Raw genomic sequence first — 20,788 nt, forward strand, 5'->3', positions numbered from 1 at the left:
TAGATGCCAGTGCATGGTTGTACTACACCTAGATCTTAGAGAACTGTAGTTTTTCCCTACCCAGTTACATACAGTCCACTAATCACGGGTCAAGAACAAAAGTTAGTGGGTCTTTTAACATAGTGCTTGATGACATACAGTAACTACGTTTTTACAGCAGAAACACATGCTCTTAGAGTTCTTCAGCTAAAATTCAAGATGTTATTAATTTTACATTTCTTAATTTGAGTCTTGAAGCAGGATGTATTATTGAATTTTTTTTCTAAACATAATAAATTAAAATAACATTTGAACAGAAAATGCATAGTTTCCACACAATCCAAAGCACCATAAATGTCCCCTCCACGAACATAATACCTCTATTCAACTAACGGAAATTAGTTAAATGTGGTTGCTATAGAAACGTGGAACCGTCCTGTTCAGATTTTCCAAGCAGCATACTTCCAGATCCATATAGATAAAAACATTCTTTGTAGCTTAAATATTCACTGAGGTATTTGCTTTTAGTCTCCCTTTTTCAAACAGTAGCTTCCCAAAGGTCTTCAATATTGATGGTTTATTATGGACTGTAAGCTCCTGCAGCTAGAACCAGGTTTCTTCTAGTAAAATGGAGGTGCACAACTGGTGTTGATTTGGTCATATATGTTCCTAGCAGTAACTCCTGTGAATTCTCAGGTAAGTTTATATGCCCAGTGGCTGTAGTAAAGTCATCAGTCTCTAAATCTTCAAATGCTTTGATAGCATCCCATAACCGAACTGTATTGTCCATTGAACCTAAGGCAAAGCCAAGGAGACCATTAGTTGCATCCACCACATTTTAGATGACATCTTGCCAAATATAATCTATGCATTTGTTGTGTTAAGTATTTACCACCAAACCAATCACATTTACCTGATGCCAAAATTTCGCCATCTCTACTGAACCTAAGTGAGCAGACTGTATCAGTGTGGCCTTTTAATTCTCCAACCATCAAGCCATGTCCAATATCCCAAAGGAGTACTCTGCCATCTGTTGCTCCTGTAGCCAGGAATCTCCCATTGGGAGAAAATGTCAAGGAATGAATTGGTCCCTAGAAAATAAGCCCATGGAAAGGACCAAAGTGGAGTTAAGCATATCTTTTTACAAAGAATTTTACAATTTATTGGTATGGTTTTCAAAATGTGCACATAGGGGTTGACGTTGATAAAACCACTGCCCAAGATGCCAGCATCCCATATGATACTTGTTCAAATCCCAGCTGCTCCAGTTAAGATCAGGTAATGCTCCTGGAAAAGCAGCAGCAGATGCCCCAACTAAGTACTTGGATCCCTAGATCCTGCACCCACGTGGATAACCCAAATAAAGATCCTGACTCCTAGCCATTGTCATTTGGGCAGTGAACCAGCAGATCTCTGTCTCTTCCCTCCCTTTAAGATTTATTTTTATTGCAAAATCAGATTTATACAGAAAAGGAGACACATCTTCCATTTGGTGGTTCACTCCCCAAATGGCCATAATGAGCAGAGCTGAGCTGAAGTCAGGAGCCAGGTACTTCTTCTAGGTCTCCCACATAGGTGCAGGGTTCCAAGGCTTTGGGCTGCCCTCTACTGCTTTCCCAGGCCACAAGCAGGGAGTAGAATGGGAAATGGAGCAGCTGGGACGTGAACTGGTGCCCATTTGGAATCCCAGTGCTTGCAGGTTGAGGACTTAGTCATTGAGCCATTATGCCAGGTCCTATACTCCATATTTCTAATGCAGCGACCTGCTAATGGGCCTAGGAAGCAGCAGCTGCTGATCAAAGTACTTGAGTTCCTGACTCCCACATAGGCAACCAGGTCAAGTTCCTGGCTCTGGCCTGGCCTAGTCCAGCATACTGTGGTCATTTAGGAAGTGAATCAGCAAATGGGAGCCAGCTTTGTCTCCATCCCTACTCTGCCTTTCAAACCTTTTACAAAAAGAAAGAAGACGGGGCCAGTGCCGTGGAGTTGTAAGTAAAGCCTGGGCCTTGGCATCCCACATGGGCACTGGTTCAATACCCAACACCTTCACTTCAAAATCAGTTCAGTGCTAATGTGCCTGGGAAAGCAGAATTAGAAAGATGTAATTCTGAGATCCTGCACTCATATGGGACCCCAGAAGTCCCTGGCTCCCAGTTACAAATTAGTGCAGCTGCAGCCTTTCGGGGAATGAACTGCGAATGGAAGATCTCTTTCTGTTTTCTCTCTGTAGCTCTGCCTTTGAAACAAAATAAATTGAGGCCTGGCATGATAGCTTAGTGTCTAAAGTCCCCGCCTCGCATGCACTGGGATTCCATGTGGGTGCCAGTTCGTGTCCTGGCGACCCCCCTTCCTAACCAGTTCAATGCTTGAGCCTGGAAAAGCAGCCAAGGACAGCCCAAAGCCCTGAGACACTGCACCTGTGTGGGAGACCCACACTGAAGATCCAGGCTTCTGGCTTTGAATTGGCACAGCTACAGCCATTGCAGTCACTTGGGGAGTAAATCAACAGACAGAAGATCTTCCTCTGCCTCTCCTCTCTGTATATCTGACTTTGCAATAAAAATTAGTCTTAAAAAAGTAAATAAATAAAAAATAAATCAGGCCCAGTGCAGTACCTAGTGGCTAAAGTCCTCACCTTGCACACGCCAGGATCACATACGGGCACCAGTTTGAATCCCTCTGCTCCACTTCCCTTCTAGCTCCCTGCCTGTAGTCTGGGAAAGCAACAGGGGACAGTCCAAAGCCTTGGGAACCTGCACCTGTGTAAGACCCAGAAGAAGCTCCTGGCTCCAAATTGGCTCAGCTCTGGCTGTTGCAACCACTTGGGAAGTGAACCAGCAGACAGAAAATCTTCCTCTCTGTAAATCTTCCTTCCCAATCAAAACAAATGACTCTTTAAAAAAAAATTGGGAGGCAAATATTGTAGGAGATTATTTCTCTAGTCACTCTGCCTTTAGCTGATGAAAAATAAACATCAGTGTGTGCTAGAGCAATTAATATGAAGTACCTTGTGTCCAGTGAAGATTCTTACACAGTTACCATTTAAGACGTCCCAGAGCCGTACAGTTCTGTCTGCAGAGCCCGTAGCAACATAATTAGAATTTGGATGGAATCTGGTGCAGTTCACATCGGCTAGATGGCCAGCAAATATCCTTAGAGGTTGATAGTGATCTGTAGCCCACAGCCTTTTTAAAAACATTCAAAGCAAAAGATACTTAGCAAGTTATGGAATACCAAAATCCTCTCCAGAATAAATACAGAGACATCTAGATGAAATGGTTCCAAATAAATTACATGATTAAGAAGACAAAGTGAAACTCACTTACGAAGATAAAAGTTCATCTGGAATAAAAAAATTTTAACTTTTGTAGTTGTTTAGATACATTCCCCTCTTCTCTTGGCTTAACCTTCAAAAAAGTACTTTTCCTGAGTTTTGGCTACCATATAATTCATTTCTAACCTGAGCTATTTTATACTTGAGTTTTAAGGAGGTGCTGGAAACAAGGTGCTGACAATGGTAATGGACAAAAAGGTTGAACAGGTGGTGAGATGAAGTTTGTTAACCTAACTACAAAAACCAGGGTTATAACAAAGTAGACAGGATCATAGACATAGTAATAATTCTGACTGAAAATCATTTTTCAAATATGGAGTTAGAGATGTTGATGGTTGGCCCTGAATAGTTAAAGTTTGGCTGGGGTTTTTTTAATTCCCAACAAGAACCATTCTGTTGCTTGAACACACCCAGTCCTGAGATCATAGCGTTCTTACCGAGCTACACGGTCGTGGCCCCCTGACACAAAATAGTATCCATAGGGAGAAAACTGTGTGTCCCATACTGGGTAGTTGTGTCCTTTATATCCTACTAAGCAAGTAAATGTTTGAAGGCTCCACAATCTGACAGTTCCATCCTCTGAAGAAGAAAGCAGATAGTTCCTGAGAAAAGAGAAGGTGACATAGTTAATTCCCAAAACTACTTTGGTCATTTGCCCAGTTTCTCCATAGGAAAATATCCTATATACAGCTAACTAGCACCAACATCCTACTTTTAAATCACAAACAGCATTCACAGTGGAATGAGCTGAAAGTTCTCAACAAATAAACAATAACTACCTAAATGCTAGCTCTGACACTTTGCATATACTGAACACCACTGAGAGGTTCAGTTACTTTTAAAAACTTAGAATCTATTGAGGGAAAGTCAAAACATAATGAACAAAAAAGGTCAACTGAGAAAATTTAGAAAATATAACTTCAAGCAAATTTTGGCTTAAAACTAATGCTATTTTTCAGTTTGTATTAACTATAAAGAATTAAAAAGGAAGTACTCTTTTTGAAATAATAAAAATCTCATAAACTAATAATGATCTTCCTTTACAGGAATAAATGCCATAGCTGAATGCTCAGTAAATATTATAGTATTCACTGAAATCAGAGGTTTCCTTCAAGTAAAAATGTACAATCTGGCTATACATTATCAAGCAACAAAAGCCTTAATGGACTAAAAGTTATTATCTGTCTGAGTAATATACTAAAGGTTTTATGAATGCACAATGCTCTATTTCTCCTATTTCTGTAGAATGTCATATGAGGAGGGGGCCAGAGCTGTGCCTAACGAGTAAAGCTGCTGCTTGCAGCAGGGGCATCCCATATAAGTGCCATTCGAGCCCTGATTCTCCACTTGAGATCCAGCTCCCTGTTACGGGCCCCTGCACACATGCTAGAGACCAGAATGAAGTTCCTGGCTTCAGCCCAGCCCTGGCCACTGTGGCCATTTGGGGACTGAAGCAGCAAATTAGAGATCTCTGTCTCTCTCTGTAACTGTGCCTTTCAAATAAATATTTAAAAGAGAGAGACAAAGAGATGATGATGAAAAACAATACACAGGTGACACTATGGATTCCTATTCTAAAATCTAAAACAGTAATTTCACATTTTCTCTTCTAAATCCTCTCAGTTCTTTTACTTAGGAAAACAACTGATTGCTGTCTGACACTAATATTAGGAATATGTTTTAAATTTAATGATGTACCATGAGACACAATGCACAAACTTTATTAGAGTTACACAAAACCAAAACAAATTTTTACTACTACTAAATCCTGAAGTTGTGTACCTTGGTTCTTTTTGGATATACATCATCCTGTATGAATTCCAAAATGCAAAGATTAAGAAAAATTATAGGCAACCATGAAATTTTTCTAACAGAATTTTCCTAGCATCTTCATGTTTTCAGTAGCTAAATTTTACATAATACCAACGTAATATGGCAGTATATTATTTTTATTGTTTGCATTTTACCTATCTGGGCTGAAGCTGGCTCCATAGACAGGCCCACTGTGACCATACAGAATCTTCAACTCACTTGCTGTTTTCTCATCCATGATTCTTTCTAAGACATCATCCGATTCTTTGTCTATGAGGCTAAGATCTAAAATGTTCCAGAAACATTGACAATAAAGCATATTCATTAAAACATTCTAAAACAGTCAATAAGCGAATGTAACATTTGAACAATTCTTCCTAAGACAACACCAATGTGCTGAGGCCGCTGAGAGGGGACCTCACTGCACAGCGTGCAGCACAGGAAGCTAAGGTGCAGAGCAGCTGCTGGTCTCCTAGAGTGCATACAGCTCCTGGGTTTGGAACTAAGACAGAAACTCAGTTTTCTGCATTATGACACAATGTTTCACAAAAACAGCACTTGTCCCAAGTACTCTTGCCATATTCTGCTGCCTTTCCAGCCACATAAGCATGGAGCTGGATTGGAAGTGGAGCAGCCAGATTTTGAACTGGTGCCCACATAGGATGCAGCACTGCAAGCACTTTCTTTACTGACTACACCACAACACCAGCTCCAGAAATATTAAAATATTTTTCAGTAACATAATTAGCAAAAACTTTCTCTAGGGGCTAACCTTTGGTACAATGGTTAAGACACTGCCTGAGGGCCCGGCGGCCTGGCCTAGCGGCTAAAAGTCCTCACCTTGAACGCGCCGGGATCCCATATGGGTGCAGGTTCTAATCTCGGCAGTTCCACTTCCCATCCAGCTCCCTGCTTGTGGCCTGGGAAAGCAGTTGAGGACAGATCCTGCACCCGTGTGGGAGACCTGGAGGATGTTCCTGGCTCCTGGCTTCAGATCGGCACAGCACCGGCTATTGCGGCCACTTGGGAGTGAATCATCAGACCAAAGATCTTCCTCTCTGTCTCTCCTCCTCTCTGTATATCTGACTTTCCAATAAATAAATAAACATTAAAAAAAAAAAAAAAAAGACACTGCCCGAAACACCCCATCCTTTAATCTGAGTCCTTGGGTCTCAGTGCAAGCTCTGCCTCAAACTCCAGCTTCATGCTAACGCACATCCAGGGAGGCAAGAGGTGTGAATCAAGTACTCAGGCCGCTACCACCCACACCAGAGTCCCAGCTGGAGTTCCGTGCTTCTGGTTTCAGCCTCATCCAGCCGTGGCTGTTGTAGGCAATTGGGGCCATGAACCAATGAAAAAGAATACATTTCTCTTTTTGTCCCCATCTCTTCCTCTCTGTAATTCTGAATTTCAAATAATAAATATTCTTCTTTTTTTTTTTTTAACAATTTACATTACCAAACAGAATATACTCTCTCACTCCTTAAAAACAAGCAATGACAAAATTTCAGGCTTTAAGAAGTTTCTAACTTAACCCCCTTATTCTACAGATGAGAACACTGAGGCCCAGAAAATGAAGTCTAGCATCCAACCTCCTGATGGACACTCCACTGTTATTTTCATTGTTGAGAACGTCAGTACCTTGATTTAAAGTAAAATTAGTGAATTGCTACAAAGATCACAATCTCTTGTATATATTCCATAGAATGAATATTTATGTGAGCTAATGGCAGGTTTATATCCTTAATCTTACCAGATGCTTGCTTGACACTGCGAAGCTTTTTGGGTGTCACAGACCATACTCTGACAGTGGAATCTGCAAAACCTCCAGCAATGAGACTAGAATCATCAGTGACATCCACTGCAGTGAGGCCCTGCATTCAGAAAAACAAAGTTCCATATTAAACAATACTGTTTCAGGGGAAGGGTGCTGTGGCACAGCACATTAAGCCACATTAAGCATCTAGGATGCATACATCCCACATTTGGGAGCCTGTATAATATCCCCGCTACTCTGTACTTTTGATCCAGCTCCCTACTCATGTGGCTGAGAAGCAGGCAACCATGGCCCAAGCACTTGAGCTACTGCCACCCACGTGGAAGACCCAAGAGTTCCTGACTTCCAGCCTTGGCCTGGCATAGCACTGGTTGTTGCCAGCATTTGGGGAAGTGAACCAACACATCGGTATCTCTAATACCTATCTCACTATGTCTCTTTCTCTCCCACCCCTTCCCGTTACTCTGCCTTCCAAATAAATGTGTCTTTTTAAAAAATACTGTTTTGAGGAAAAACTGCAATCACAACTTAGAGAACACATAATGATGGCTATTTTTCTCATTTGAGCTTTAGTTCTCCTACAGCAGCAGGTACTTGGAGAGAATGTTACTCTAGTCCCTTTTCCACTTCCCATGTTTGGAGCGTGCAAGGAGTGATGCTAATCACATTTATCATTTATTACAGCTTACAAGGAGTCTATGAGGACACAGAATTCTTGACATGTAAGTGTATACAAGTACTTAGACCAGGTTCAGAAGATGTGGGCTGTAGTTTCCTCCACAAAGGCTGGCAGGATTTCGGAGCCGTGAAGGGAGCTGAGTGAAAGCAAGATTCTGGCACTTCCAAGTTTCTACTGGTCTTTTAGACAGTGCTCTCTATCTATGCCAGCATCCAATTCCCCTTTCCTTATTGCTGTGATTCTGAATTATATCAAGCATTCAAATAAAGTATCATTTAACGCATTTATCTTGATGATATCACAATTTTAAATGGCTCTCCACAGCAGAAATAGTCCCCCTGTTTTACTAACCTGGTAAGCATTGAGGAATGTATAGAAACAAATGGAGGGTAAGCAGTCTGGCCCAAGGCGTACTCGTTTGGTGGTTTCTTTCATATTCATTATCTTATCCAACTTATCTGAGTCTTTCAACTCAGGAAGAGGGATTCTGTCAAAGAAAAACAGACTGGAAATCACTCTATGGCCATTAGCAAGCTTCTTTGCTACAGACCACCTCTTTGAGACAGACCACCTTGCACCTCCACACACGTTCCAGGAATCTTCTTTTCTCACCTGTTCTGAGGTGGAGCGTTGGGATCTTGCTTTTTACTTTTGGATCCGATACTATCTTTTCTAGGCTTTTTCTTTTTAGGTTTTCCTTCTTCATTTTCTCCCTCTTCATCCTCATCATCCAAAGGTACCTCAATTTCTGGTTCTTTTAATAAACCAAAAAATACCTACAAGTTAAGAGAACCAACACTTAAAGCTTTTTGTTTATCTATATACCCCTTTCACATATTGATAGGATGAATCAAAAAGTACAGAACAGTAACTTACACCCTGCAGCAGGGCTCTGTACTTATTTAACTAATAGCAATTTCCCCCTTTTCCGTTACAAACAAAACCCTGATTTTATTGGAGCAGCAAGTGCTCAATAATAATTTCTGCTCCCAGGCTCCCTTGCAGTTAGGAATGGCCATACAACATAATTCTGGCCACCAGATGTACACAGAAATATACTGGGTATGGTTTTAAGGGGGAAAAGTAACTTTCCTGATAAAAAAAAAAAAGGAGGGAACCCAGCAGGAATCTGCCTTTTGTCCTCCCTCTTCCTTTTTAGAACACAGCTGTAACGCTGGAGCCACAACAGCCACTGGTGAGCACAAAGAAGCAAGCCATAGTCTAAAGATGGTGGACCAGAAGTGAGTAGGAGCCAGGGACATCCATGGCATGATGGAGCTGCTGTGGCAGCACTGGAAGGCCTTCCTCTAGAACCATCTTACTTGAGGAAAAACCTCTTGGGTTTCAGACATTGTAGTCAGGTTTCTTTCAAATGTAATCATTCCCCCAATCTCACACATATACACAGTCCTTAAAACATGAAACTTTACATACAGTGTAAAAGTATTCCCAAGCTAGCTACAACAAAAATGTTTAAGTTAGATGTCAATGCTACAATTTTTCATCATCTGCATTATATAGTTCTTAGTTTTATCCCATACCTTTGATTTGTTTGCCTCTCGTTTAGCCTCTCCTGCCAAACTTCCCACCATCGCATCTATCTGCTGCTTACTACGCGGCATCCCATCAAAGATGTCAATGTAGAGGTGCTCCTGAACTATGTTCCATATCTGATTGTTCTGTTTCTCCTGAAGATGCCTCTTCAAGAGTTGGTACGAGTCACGGGAAATACGCAGAACAAATTTACTTGTTCGAAAATCCAACATGGTCTCATTCCCTTTCATGTGTTCCTTTTTGGTAAGACTAGATAATACTCGTAGGTCATCCTGGTAATAACATTCCTGATCTCCATGGAACCTGTTTCAGTGATTTTAAAAAGTCATTTTTCAATGTAATCGTTAAGGGATCCGCCTCTCCCCCAAATATTTATAAACCATCCCAGAATATTTTCAATGTAGTAGTCTAAATCATCCTGAACCAAAAAGCTATACGATCAGAAGGAACTAATTTCAAAATGGTTATAATTCAGTTTCTGAATTCATCTTAAAAATGACCAATTCAATTATCTAATGAAATCAGCAAAGATAAAAGAGTTTAAATAAATACCATAAATGAGTTAAAAATGCCTACCATTGATAGTTTCTTTTGAATCCATCTTTAGTAGACATTTGAAAATGTCAGGATTCATATTTTACTAAATTTTATGTTTTATCAAAACCCACTTAAAAATTTTTTTTATTATGGAAAATTTCAAACATACATAAAAACAGTATGATAAACTAAATACACCTATCAAAGCCCCTCAACAATAATCAGTATATGGCATTCTCATAAACCCAGTACTTTCAACAATTTCCTATGCATTTAATAGACATTTATTTAAATACCAATATTTTTATATTATGACTCAAGAACAATTTTGACATAAAACAATGAACATTTTCATTTACTCATTATTAGCACAGGTAATTCAATAAAGCCTTCAGTCTTGGTAACAACTGATAAACTTAAATGCACTTTGGTTCTATAAATTTTTAATTTCCTAATAAAGTAAAGATACATATTTGGTACTAATAGCAGCAACCAATACAAAATGCTTAGTAAACAATGACAAAACATAAGATATTAAGGTTTCTGTTCTGATACATAGCTATTATATTTGGAAACTCTACTTGTATTACCCATTATGACTCATCAATATGTGAACTAAATTAGGTTCTTTTCAAGATTCGAGCGAAATTAGAAATCTCAGCCTCTTGGTGTTTTCTGAGTCACAGGGAGTGGGCACAGGGTCCTTACAAGGGCTGAGACTACACACAACACTAAGAGAATTCTCTGGTGCTCAATTACTCAGGTGGGGACAAGGCTATACCACAAGACAAAGAACAGGAGGCCTTTTGAAAATAGTACAAGAGCCAATTAGCTTCTAGAGTAAAAGTTACCATCAACAGCCTTTCTTAGATGTTTTTATTTCCAAAAACACTGAGCTCCAGAAACCTTTGTTTTCTATTCCCTCTACTGGGTGGCCCAGTGTTATCAGAGGAACGCTATGGCCTGAGCTCCACTCTTCCCCGGTCACTGCTATTTGTCTGGCAAGGCCTGGCTTCCAGCTCCACTCAAGCCTGAAATGAGCAGCTCTCATTCAAACTGTTGAGCGCTGCTTCTTTCTCTTTTCCCTTGACTTCTGTAATTCAGTATTCTCCTAGTTTCCTTCCTCCTTCTCTGACTTGACCTTTTATAATTCTTACAACTTGACCACTACATGGAGCTCCTCCAGACTTGGGCCTAGTCTTCTCATTGACTCACTTCCTAACCTCCTCGAGACAATCTCATTCATATCCACTGTTACTGCACACAATTTATTGCTCCTATTTCTACTTCTACTCTGAGCTCTAAGATACTGTCCCCCTATCAACCTGCTATCTCTTAAATGGGTCAAAGGTCTATTCAAATCAAAACTCAAAATCACTGCACAGCATGACAAACCAAATTCTCATCTCAGCTTTTCTATGTTCAGTGAGGGGCAGCCCAACCAGCAAGTGGTCTGAGACCTGGGCTTATCAGTGACACGTCCATCTCTCTCATATTCATACCCAACCCATTAAGACTCTCAGTCATGGGAAAGGCTTTGGGCCATTCTCCACTGCTTTCCCAAAACACAAGCAGGAAGCTGGGAAGGAAGTGGAGCAGCCCGAATAAGAACCGGCACTCATGTGATTCTGGCGCATGCAAAGCAAGGACTTTAGCCACTAGGCTACAGCACTGGGCCCGCACTTAAAGTGAAGTCTCCTTCACTTTAAGCACCACAGTCTAACACAATGTTTCTCAACAGGGTTATTGCTGGTATTTTAGACAGCACAACTGAGTTAAGTGGGGCTATCTGCACACACTAGAATATTTAATATTCCTGATTCTCCCTACTTGTCTTTATGACAACCAAAAACACTTGCATACATTCTCAGATGGCCTAGAGGAAGAAGGGCTGTCACCTTCAGACAATAATCTCTGAAACTGATCAACTGAGAGTCACTCTGTCCCATCGTCATCTATTTTTCTTGCTGCATAAAGGTTCTTCCAAAATGCATACATTTAGCAGTGACATGGACTGCCACAGCAGAATGCCTCACTGGCTTCAGCATCCCTGTGCTCTATCTTTCACATAACAGAACAACTGAGTATTAGCTGGGTACGTAGAGCTCAGATAAAGCCCATATTTCCTACCTCCTCCTAAACTAGTGATGGGCACTGACTCTTAAGATTATAAAAACAGGTGTGCACAACTTCCAGAAAGGATGGAAGTTAGCCTCTTGCTAACCAGAACTGCTAGGGCAGGAGAGCCATCTTATGCCAGATGGTGGAAGTGCATGACACAGTTGGTAAGGCAACAAGACTGAGAGCTTGTGTCCCTGATGATTAAATACCCACTGTATCAATCCTTAGCTTCCTAACTTTATGAGAAAGGGAAATAAACCTTTATTATACCTAGCCTCTGCTGTGTAAGTTTTCACTTAACCTCAGTCTACGTAACTACTAGATTATACTTACATAGATTCCTACAACTCTTAAGATAAATTCAAAATAAAACTTGTGCTTTCACTGACTCAAATTTACCCCTACCCCAGGAAAGCTCCCTACTGCTGCTAAGACAACGGCCCTCAACTTAACTTATGAACCTGCATGCTACTCCAGACCTTACCCAAGCCCTCAGCTCCATGATGTACCTGACCACCTCACTGTCTGCTCCTTCCTTCGATTTTTGCAGCTCCCATGATCCCTCCCGGGACAGAGCTTTCATACATGCTGTTCTCACTTCTCTTCATTTGGTTAAATTCCTATCCAAACCAGCTTTCACCTCAAGCATCTCTCCCTCTTCCAATACTTCTCCGAATAGGCCAAACCCCCATCACTTTAGACTATTCTCCCTCACAAAGTACTTTCTGACTTATCATCTTACATTTGTAGAATTACAGATGTGTGTGTAATATATGGGAAACTCCACATACTTTTCAAAGAATGATTTGGCTTCATTCTCGTGTTGATTGTAGACTAGCTCCAAATACATGTGCACAAACAGGGGATAAAAGAGCTGGGATAATTCTGCCCGATGGCAGTCCAGGGAACATTCAATGAAGTGTTTGAGTCCACTATAGTACTCTTCATACATTGTGGGATCTCCTTGTTGGTTGTAGGCTGATAACACAGCACTGACATCTGGCTGGTCTTCCACAGCTACAATTCCAACTGTTCAAAAAACAAAGGACAACCTTTAAGAAAATGAATTGCTATGTGTGTGACCACGGCTGTTTTACTAACACCCAGAGGTGAGTTGTATTCAGGTGTTTGCCCTTGTCTCTCACCCTCTTTAACACATATCCTTTTGATGAAATTCCCTGCTTGTCTGATACCCTGGCCAAAATCCCATCAACATGTCCATACCTTAAAAATAAAACATCATACCAATAACAAAAAGGCTTAACATTTCTTTTCCTGGAGATATCCATTTTAGACACAAATTACATAAACACAGAGATACGTAAAGCAATCCTCTCAAAGTTCAACGCAAAATAACACCCACCACCCCGCACCCCAGAGTAGCAGCCACACACTCTGAGCTTTGTGACATTTCTTGAACATAACCTATCTTGTGTGTCTCTTGTACGCATCTACCACCTCTTATAAATGCAGGCATCGGAAGGGCCAGAGAGCCATAGCTAATTTTTACCTAGGAAAAGTAACCAACTCAATTGTTGAAAGCCATTTTCATAGCCACTGTATCCAAGGAATATGATGTATTCAATTCTAATACACGAATACCAAAAGTACACTGGTCAGTTAATGAATTTAGGCAAGTTAGAAATTTGCGTAAGTCATATTTTCTGTTGTGTAAATGTAATTGTGGGGAGTTACTACGATGACCTCTCTTCCTCCTCACTAGTCGCTCAATCATGATCTAGAAATTGAACAAGTTTCAGGATCAGGATGGCTGCAAAACAGCCAGCGGTGTAATTCATCTTACACTTTGTGCACACAATTCAGTAGTTAGAAGAGATTTCTCAATCACATTTTGGAATACAACACCATGTATTCAAACTTCACTTGCGGCAATGCCTCAAAGATTAGGTCACGTAAATACACATTAATTTCGCTGGAGACTGTGCAATGGATACTTCATTTTCACCAACATTTACTGCTGTTTCAGATCACCTTCGAGCCCTCGTGACAAGTATGAGTTTTACCGTAGGGGCTTGGGACATTTGCTGGGACAAACAGAGGTGTTTTCAGGTGTCAGGGCTAGACAGAGTAACCTTAGGACAAATGAGTTAATATAACAAAAGCAATAGAAGCAAAGACAAAAAAGGCCTGTCCAACGTATGGCTCCTAAACTTCCGAGTCTCAAACTGTGCCACACACTTCTTAGACGCATGTCTGATTCATTCAGTCTGAAATGACGCCCAGGAATTCTCAGCCTCCAGAAGACACACAGCACGCTGGTACCCAGCCCTTGCTTTGAGACATACTGCCTGCACCATATGCCGTCACTTGCCCTGGCTACAGAGCCCAAGGTTAAGTCCCTTGGGAGCTCACAAGAAGTAATGGCTGCCTCAGTGGAACTGTGAGAATTAAGATTACAAAGTGTTCATAGTGTTCACATGCGAATGCGCCGAATTCCACCAACACTAAAGCTCTAAAGCTGCCGGAACCCGAAGGTCCCCGCCTTCCCGCGCCCACCCTTCGCAAGCAGCTCCACCACCGCTCGGCTCAGCCTCTCACTGCAACTGACAGCTCCGAGGAGGGCTTGACTGCGCAGCCGGCGCACTCGAGAAAGGGGCGGGCGTGCGGCCCTAGAGGCGGGTCCAGGAAATTCAAAACAAGCCCGCAGAGGTGCAGGCCTGCCAGCCCCTGCCTTCCCGGCGAGCTCCCCTCGGCGCCGGGACCCCGCGGCTCACCTTTCCCCGGAGCCGCAGGACCTGAGGCTGAGCCCGAGACAACCGTCGCCCCCGAAGCGCCGGTGCCCGGAGGGTCTGGGGCCGCGGGGCCGGGGGCCGAGGCGGTGACCCGGCTGAGAAGCGCGCTAGCCGCCTCGGCGCCCGCGCCATCCACCTCTCCCGGGGCTCCGGAGCCCGCTCCTGCCTCCTCCAGCAGCCGGGCCTCGCGGCGCAGCGCCTCTTCCGCCTCGCGGAGGTTGCTCTGCCGTAGAAACTGCAGCACCGCCAACAGAGTCTGTCGGTCGTGGGGAGCGCCGGCGTCTGGGGCAGCGGCGGGAACCGGGGCCGCCCCCGCCGGGGCAGCAGCGGAGACAGCCACCGCGGGCTTAGGGGTCCCGCCATCCCCGCCGGCCGACGACGATGCCGCCGCCGCCACGTTCCCGCCACCGCCATTGGGGCCGTTGTTGGTAAGGCCGACGCTGCCCTCGCTTGTGCCATCGCCCGCCTGCGGAGGTAGTAGCGTCGGCGGTCCCTCAGCCTCTAGCTTGACCGCCACCTCCGTCTGCTCCTCCGCCAGCGCCGCCATCTTGCGGCTGAGCCACCTCGCGCCGTCAAGCGTGGTTGCGTTTTAGCCACATGGAGGGCGGGGAGGGGCGTTTCACGACAGTTCTGGCGGGCTATTTACGGCAGTAGGCGGGGCGAGAAAGGAGGAGAAAAGGGCTGGGAGCGAGAGCAACTTTCAAAAAGGAGCTGAGGGCCGGCAAGGCAGGAAGTGGTAGTTGGTGACGCCTATTACTTTTGCTTGAGAGTAATTATTGTTTATTGTAGGCCAGTTGTGTGCGGGCTTTGTGATTGACGTTCTGCATTATTAGACGAACGCCTTTAATTCCACAGTCTTTACAGGTGGCTTGACTTCAACGCAAAGAAATTACTGAATAACTTGACCAGTCACACACACGCAGTGTTAAGAGTCACGATTCAAAGCCATGTGCTTAGGCACAGAATATGCGTCACTTGCCAGAAGGAGGCTTCCGAAATACTAGTAATGTTTGACTGGATAGTGGTGATTTTTTTTTTTTTTGCAGTAGTTTTGTAAAAATATAGCTGCAGGCTTAAATAAATTCTGTAAACATTTTCAAATACCAGAACTTTGTGAAATTTTTACATTGCCTATTTCTGCTATTGTCCATCTAAATTGTCTTTTTTTTTTTTAAAAAAGATTTATTTATTTATTGGAAAGTCAGATATACAGAGAGGAGAGACAGAAAGGAAGATCTTCCATCCGATGATTCACTCCCCAAGTGAGCGCAACGGCCGATGCTATGCTGATCCGAAGCCAGGAGCCAGGAACTTCTTCCAGGTCTCCCACACAGGTGCAGGGACCCAAGGCTTTGGGCCATCCTCGACTGCTTTCCCAGGCCACAAGCAGGGAGCTGGATGGGAAGTGGAGCTGCCAGGATTAGAACTGGTGCCCATATGGGATCCCGGGTGCGTTAAAGGCGAGGACTTTAGCTGCTAGGCTACGCCACCGGGCCCGTAAATTGTATATCTTAAGATCATGTACTGTTATGGAGTACACTTCATAAGAAGCTGGGCTACTTTTCTTGCATTCAAACCTTGTAACTGTGTGGATATATACAAGCAGGGTAAATGTGATGAGGACATTGGGTAAATCTGACAAAATTGTTCAGGTTTTCTGCTTTTGAGGATTTAATCACCTTTGATTCTGCTTAGGAACTGAGTGACCTGGGGAAAGTTACTTAATTCAACATATAGAAGTTGCCCAAGGTTGTCCAGGTTCTTTTTTGTTGTTGTTGTTAAGATTTATGTATTTATTTATTTTTATTAGAAAGGCAGATCTAGGGCCTGGTGCAATAGCCTAGTGGCTAAAGTCCTTGCCTTGCATGCACCAGGATCCCATATGGGCTGCTCACTTCCCTTCCAGCTCCCTGTTTGTGGCCTGGGAAAGGAGCAGAGGACAGCCCAATACCTTGGGACCCTGTACCCACATGAGAGACCTGGAAGAAGCTCCTGGTTCCTGGCTTCAGATCACCTCAGCTCTGATCATTGCAGCCACTTTGGAAGTGAAGCAGTAGATGGAAGAGTTTTCATTCTGTCTCTCCTTCTCTGTGTGAATTTTACTTTTCAATAAAAATAAATAAACCTTTTAAAAAGTGAATCAAGATGGAGGAATAGGGTAAGGACACATTTAAATAGATGAAGAGACATTAGCCAGTGTGAAGCAGAGAGGGCACATTCCAGGAAATAGGAGAGGACAGAATGACAGCAGACGGGCACCTGGAGGCTGACAGGCACAGGAAAGCAATGGACACAATGGTGTGATGTTGCAGTGACAGGTGCCCCAGCAGCATTCAGCCAGCAGTGATCTGAACTGCACCAGCAGCCAAAATTCCACTGGAATAGTGGATGAGTCACATTAGGCAGGGCCATGACACTGACCAGCACGCGAGAGAACCAGGTCCAGGGGTAGAATCTGTAGGAGATGTGTGGGCCAACCCTGTGGCAATACAAGTCCAGCTGGTTAGCTCAAGAGTTGAGGTGGGGATGGGCTAAGCTGGGTTTGACCATGGAACCTGCCATCACTCAGGGTACAGGGACCGAGAACAAGATGGTAGATCCAGGCTACAGTTCCCAAGTGTTTTTCCTAAAATAGGGTGTGGAGCAGTCAGGGCAGCAACATTCACCAGCTCATACAAGGCCAAGATGGAAGGGCAGGCTATGCTGGACAAGGGAATAACACCCACTGGCATGTATGAAATCTAGGTCTAGGTGTAGGTCAAGTGGGAGAATGTGGGAAACTCCCATAGTGGGTCATAACTCCCGCTGGTGATCACATGATCCAGGCCTGGGGGTTGAGCAAACGGGACAAAGTGGCTCCAATTATTGGCTAATGTGTGCATTGGCTTTGGAAGGGTGTGGACTGGACAGGGCTGAGCAAACCTTCGCTCACCTGCAAGAGCAGAAACCAGGCTGGACCACAGGTCATGCCAGGCTAGGCTGTTATATTTACTGGTTTGCATGAGCCATGAATGGGAGCAGACTGAGCAGGGCCAAGTTCCAGCACCAACTAGTGAAAGCCAGGATTAGGGGGCAAGGGTGTGTCAGGCCAGGCTAAAGTATCCAAATGCAAAGGTTGTGACAGGTGAGGGGCTATGCCAACCTGTGTCTGAACAATCACTGGCACATGCATAATCTATCGCTGGGAACAGGCCTATTTTGGGGAGCTAAGGGGACACCCTGGCTGGGTTGTGGGACCAGAGTGGGAGCTGTGTTCTGGTCTGGATATGGCTGTGGTGTTCCTTGGCACAAGTGTGGACTGGGGCTGGGTGTGCCAGACTGGGCTAGATCCAGCACCGACTGGTGCTCGTAAGGAACAGGGTAGGTGTGGGACGGGCTTGGTTAGGTATATGCTTCTTCTGAGCCATATGTGAGCTGTGTCTGTTTGTGGACCAGGCTTGGCTGGGCTGTAACACTCAACAATAAAAACCTGAATGGGTTTAAGTCTGGTCAGGAAAGGCCATGTTCCTGCTAGGACAGGAAATGGACTAAGTAGGGCTGGCCTGCTGGGGTCCGTGCAGTGGATGTGGAGGACACGAAGGTGTAAAGAGTGTTGTTCCATCGCAGGCAGGGCCGCAAAGGAATTTCCCACTGCATGGCAAGGCCTGGAGGATGTCTCTACAACCACCTGAATGCAGCTCCACTTCCCTTTGCGTGGACACCAGACCACCCTGCAGAAGAATTCTAATCCATTCAGAACTTCTAGAGTTTTTAGGTGAAACAAACCACAGAATTATCCTTGGAAACACCCACTTGACTATGACGTAAAAAGTCTGAGCCAGACTTTGACTGTTTATGTATAAATAAAGCGGACAGCTTTCCCGCATTGCCCATTATGATTATGAAATCGTAGTGGTCGATTTCTTTCCTCTTTACTCCTCATCCACACACCCTTCGCGAGCTCTGGACTCCAGCACTGGCCCACAGACCCTCCGGTGGATATGAGATCTGGCGTTGGGGGAGGTTTTGATGGAGGAGCTTGCGAAACTCCTCTGTCAGGACACAGTCCCTGCAGGTGAGCGCAAGAACCACAAAAAGGAGCAGCCCAGACCAGGCCAGGGAATGGTACCCACCAGCATACTTTTGGTGCGGGTTGGGGACAGATACAGCTGGGCCAGTTCACATCACCTGATGGCGAATCCAAGCACAGGATAGATTGTGGGTCGGGCCGGGTTCAGTTGTAACACATGCCAGTACACATTAAGGCTGGGACTGGGTGCCAACTGAGCTGGGCTAGGCTGTAACCCCTACCAGTGTGAACTGAAATTGAGGGTATGCTGAGACGGGCCAGGCTACAGCACGCACTCGCAAATGCCAAGGTAAGACAGGTCATGCCAGACTGGGCTGCAGCACACAACCAGCATATGTAAGAACCAGGGAAGGAAGGGGCAAAGCTGGGGTAGGGAGGCTGCATAGGACTCCCCTGCTGGACCACCACTCACACTGGAAAGCATGAGTTGGAATGGGGCAGGCCAGACCAGGCAGGGCTACAACACCTGTTGACCTCATGTGAGCTCGATCATGGAAAAGCCAGGCTGTATTGACTGTTCCTACTGGTGAAAGCCTAAGTCAGAGTGGATGTGGTTTGGTTTGGCTTTGCCACAGCATCAGCTAGCAGATGCAGACACTGGGGGCAAATTCTGTCAGGTTAAAATGCAGAATCACCTGGAGAGTACATGATGTGGGAGTGGGGATAGGCCCAGTAGGGAAATAGAGGGCACCTCCCTCTTGGGTTGCCACTCCCACTGGTGAGCATGAGAACCAAGACTGGGGCAGGTATGGCTAGACAGAGTGGCACTCACCAGCACATGTGCAGGCTGGATAGGGGGGCAGTTAGGTTGAATTAGGCTTCAATACCCATTGACATGTAGGAGAGCTGAAAGGGATGTGGGACAGACTGAACCAGTCTGCCGTACATACTGGCAGGCACAGGAACCAGGGTTTGGGGTGGAACTGGTGGGGGTTATTGCAGGTTGCTCCGACTAGACTGCAGCTCCCACTGGTTTGCATGAGGGCCCAGTGTGGTGGACAGGATCAGGCTGGGCTGCAACACCCATTGGTTTGTGTAATACAAGGCTGGAAACAGAACTGACCCAGCAATTGCAACCATCAACATATGCGTAAGCTGATTGGGGTGATGGGCTGTTCTGGACCCTATGCTGGCATGGACACACAGGAATCAGCTCTGGGATCACCTTAGACAAAGTTTCTTTTGGGATCCCCCAGCTGAATTGTTGGACTCTGAACCACAACCATGAAAAGAAGTGCAGGTTCCATGGTCTGACAGGGGAGTGCATGTGTCAAAGCTGAGCCTCCTCAGTGGCTTAGATGGAACAGTGAACAGCATATCCAGGTGCATATGGAGGATATGGCAGTACATTGGAGCCTATAGAGGATACCCAGTACCACAACAGAGGACAGAGGATCAAATCAATCAACTACCCCAGACAAGTGTTGGCAGTGAAAATCTGGGCTAACAGTGACTCTGAGGTGGACTATGTCAGCCAGTGGATTCTGGAGAGATTTCATCATGCTTGGAATGGCAAGATTGGCAGCAATTCAGAACAGTAGAACTATCAAAACCACTTGAGCAGTGTCCTTGGAGCAGGCCCCACATCAGGACCCTGGGATGGTTGGAAGGCTGGGTGGGGCTTCTCCCCTTCATCTCCCTCTTCCCCCAGATACAAGGAGGAAAAAAGAGAATGAGTAAACAGTGGTCTTACCCACTTTCCTATAGCCCTTAATCCTTTGCACCTTAATCAACTATGTAAAGATCGTAAAAAAAAAAAAAAAAAAACCAGGGAAAATAATACCAACTTTGGCAGCATACTAGTCAAAATAGGTCTGTATGGTCCCCAGACCAACGCCAACAGGTTCCGGCAAGATCGGCACCACCAACAACCTAGCTATATAGAACTCCTGGGCTGCTGGAGTCCTGCTCCAGCCGAGTTGAGAAATCAAGAAGGGTGCATGGAATAGGAGTAGAGAGGAAAGAAACAGACCACTACAATTTTGGGATCATAATGGACAATGAAAGAAAGCTGTCCCCTTTATACAAAACCCCTCATGAGCTCTGGCAATGACTTCACGTCATGGTCAAGTGGATGTATCCAAAAATAATTCTGCCATTTGTTTCACCTAAAAACTCTCAATAGAAGTTTGGGCCCGGCGCGGTGGCGCAAGTGGTTAAAGGTCCTCGCCTT

At 44.5% G+C, this 20,788-nt stretch overlaps 1 protein-coding gene across 2 annotated transcripts; it reads right to left on the reverse strand.

Annotated features, from left to right (window-relative positions):
• Window positions 1-102: 102 nt before the first annotated feature.
• On the reverse strand, window positions 103-15,102 carry TAF5 (TATA-box binding protein associated factor 5). Of its 2 annotated transcripts, XM_040992174.1 has the most exons (11): window positions 14,529-15,102; window positions 12,585-12,822; window positions 9,123-9,438; window positions 8,194-8,357; window positions 7,933-8,068; window positions 6,879-6,999; window positions 5,281-5,410; window positions 3,751-3,915; window positions 2,987-3,164; window positions 893-1,070; window positions 103-774 (listed from the first exon to the last, which is right to left on the reverse strand). In XM_040992174.1, the coding sequence occupies exons 1-11, from the start codon at window positions 15,091-15,093 to the stop codon at window positions 560-562; spliced, it is 2,406 nt and encodes an 801-aa protein (XP_040848108.1). In that variant the 5' UTR covers window positions 15,094-15,102; the 3' UTR covers window positions 103-559. The 2 variants fall into 2 exon arrangements, with proteins under 2 accessions (XP_040848108.1, XP_040848109.1); XM_040992175.1 differs by lacking the exon at window positions 3,751-3,915.
• Between the last annotated feature and the right edge of the window lie 5,686 nt (window positions 15,103-20,788).

Source organism: Ochotona curzoniae, unplaced genomic scaffold (genome assembly GCF_017591425.1).
Source record: "Ochotona curzoniae isolate NIBS_2020 unplaced genomic scaffold, NIBS_Ocur_1.0 contig_66, whole genome shotgun sequence".
NCBI lineage: Eukaryota > Metazoa > Chordata > Mammalia > Lagomorpha > Ochotonidae > Ochotona > Ochotona curzoniae.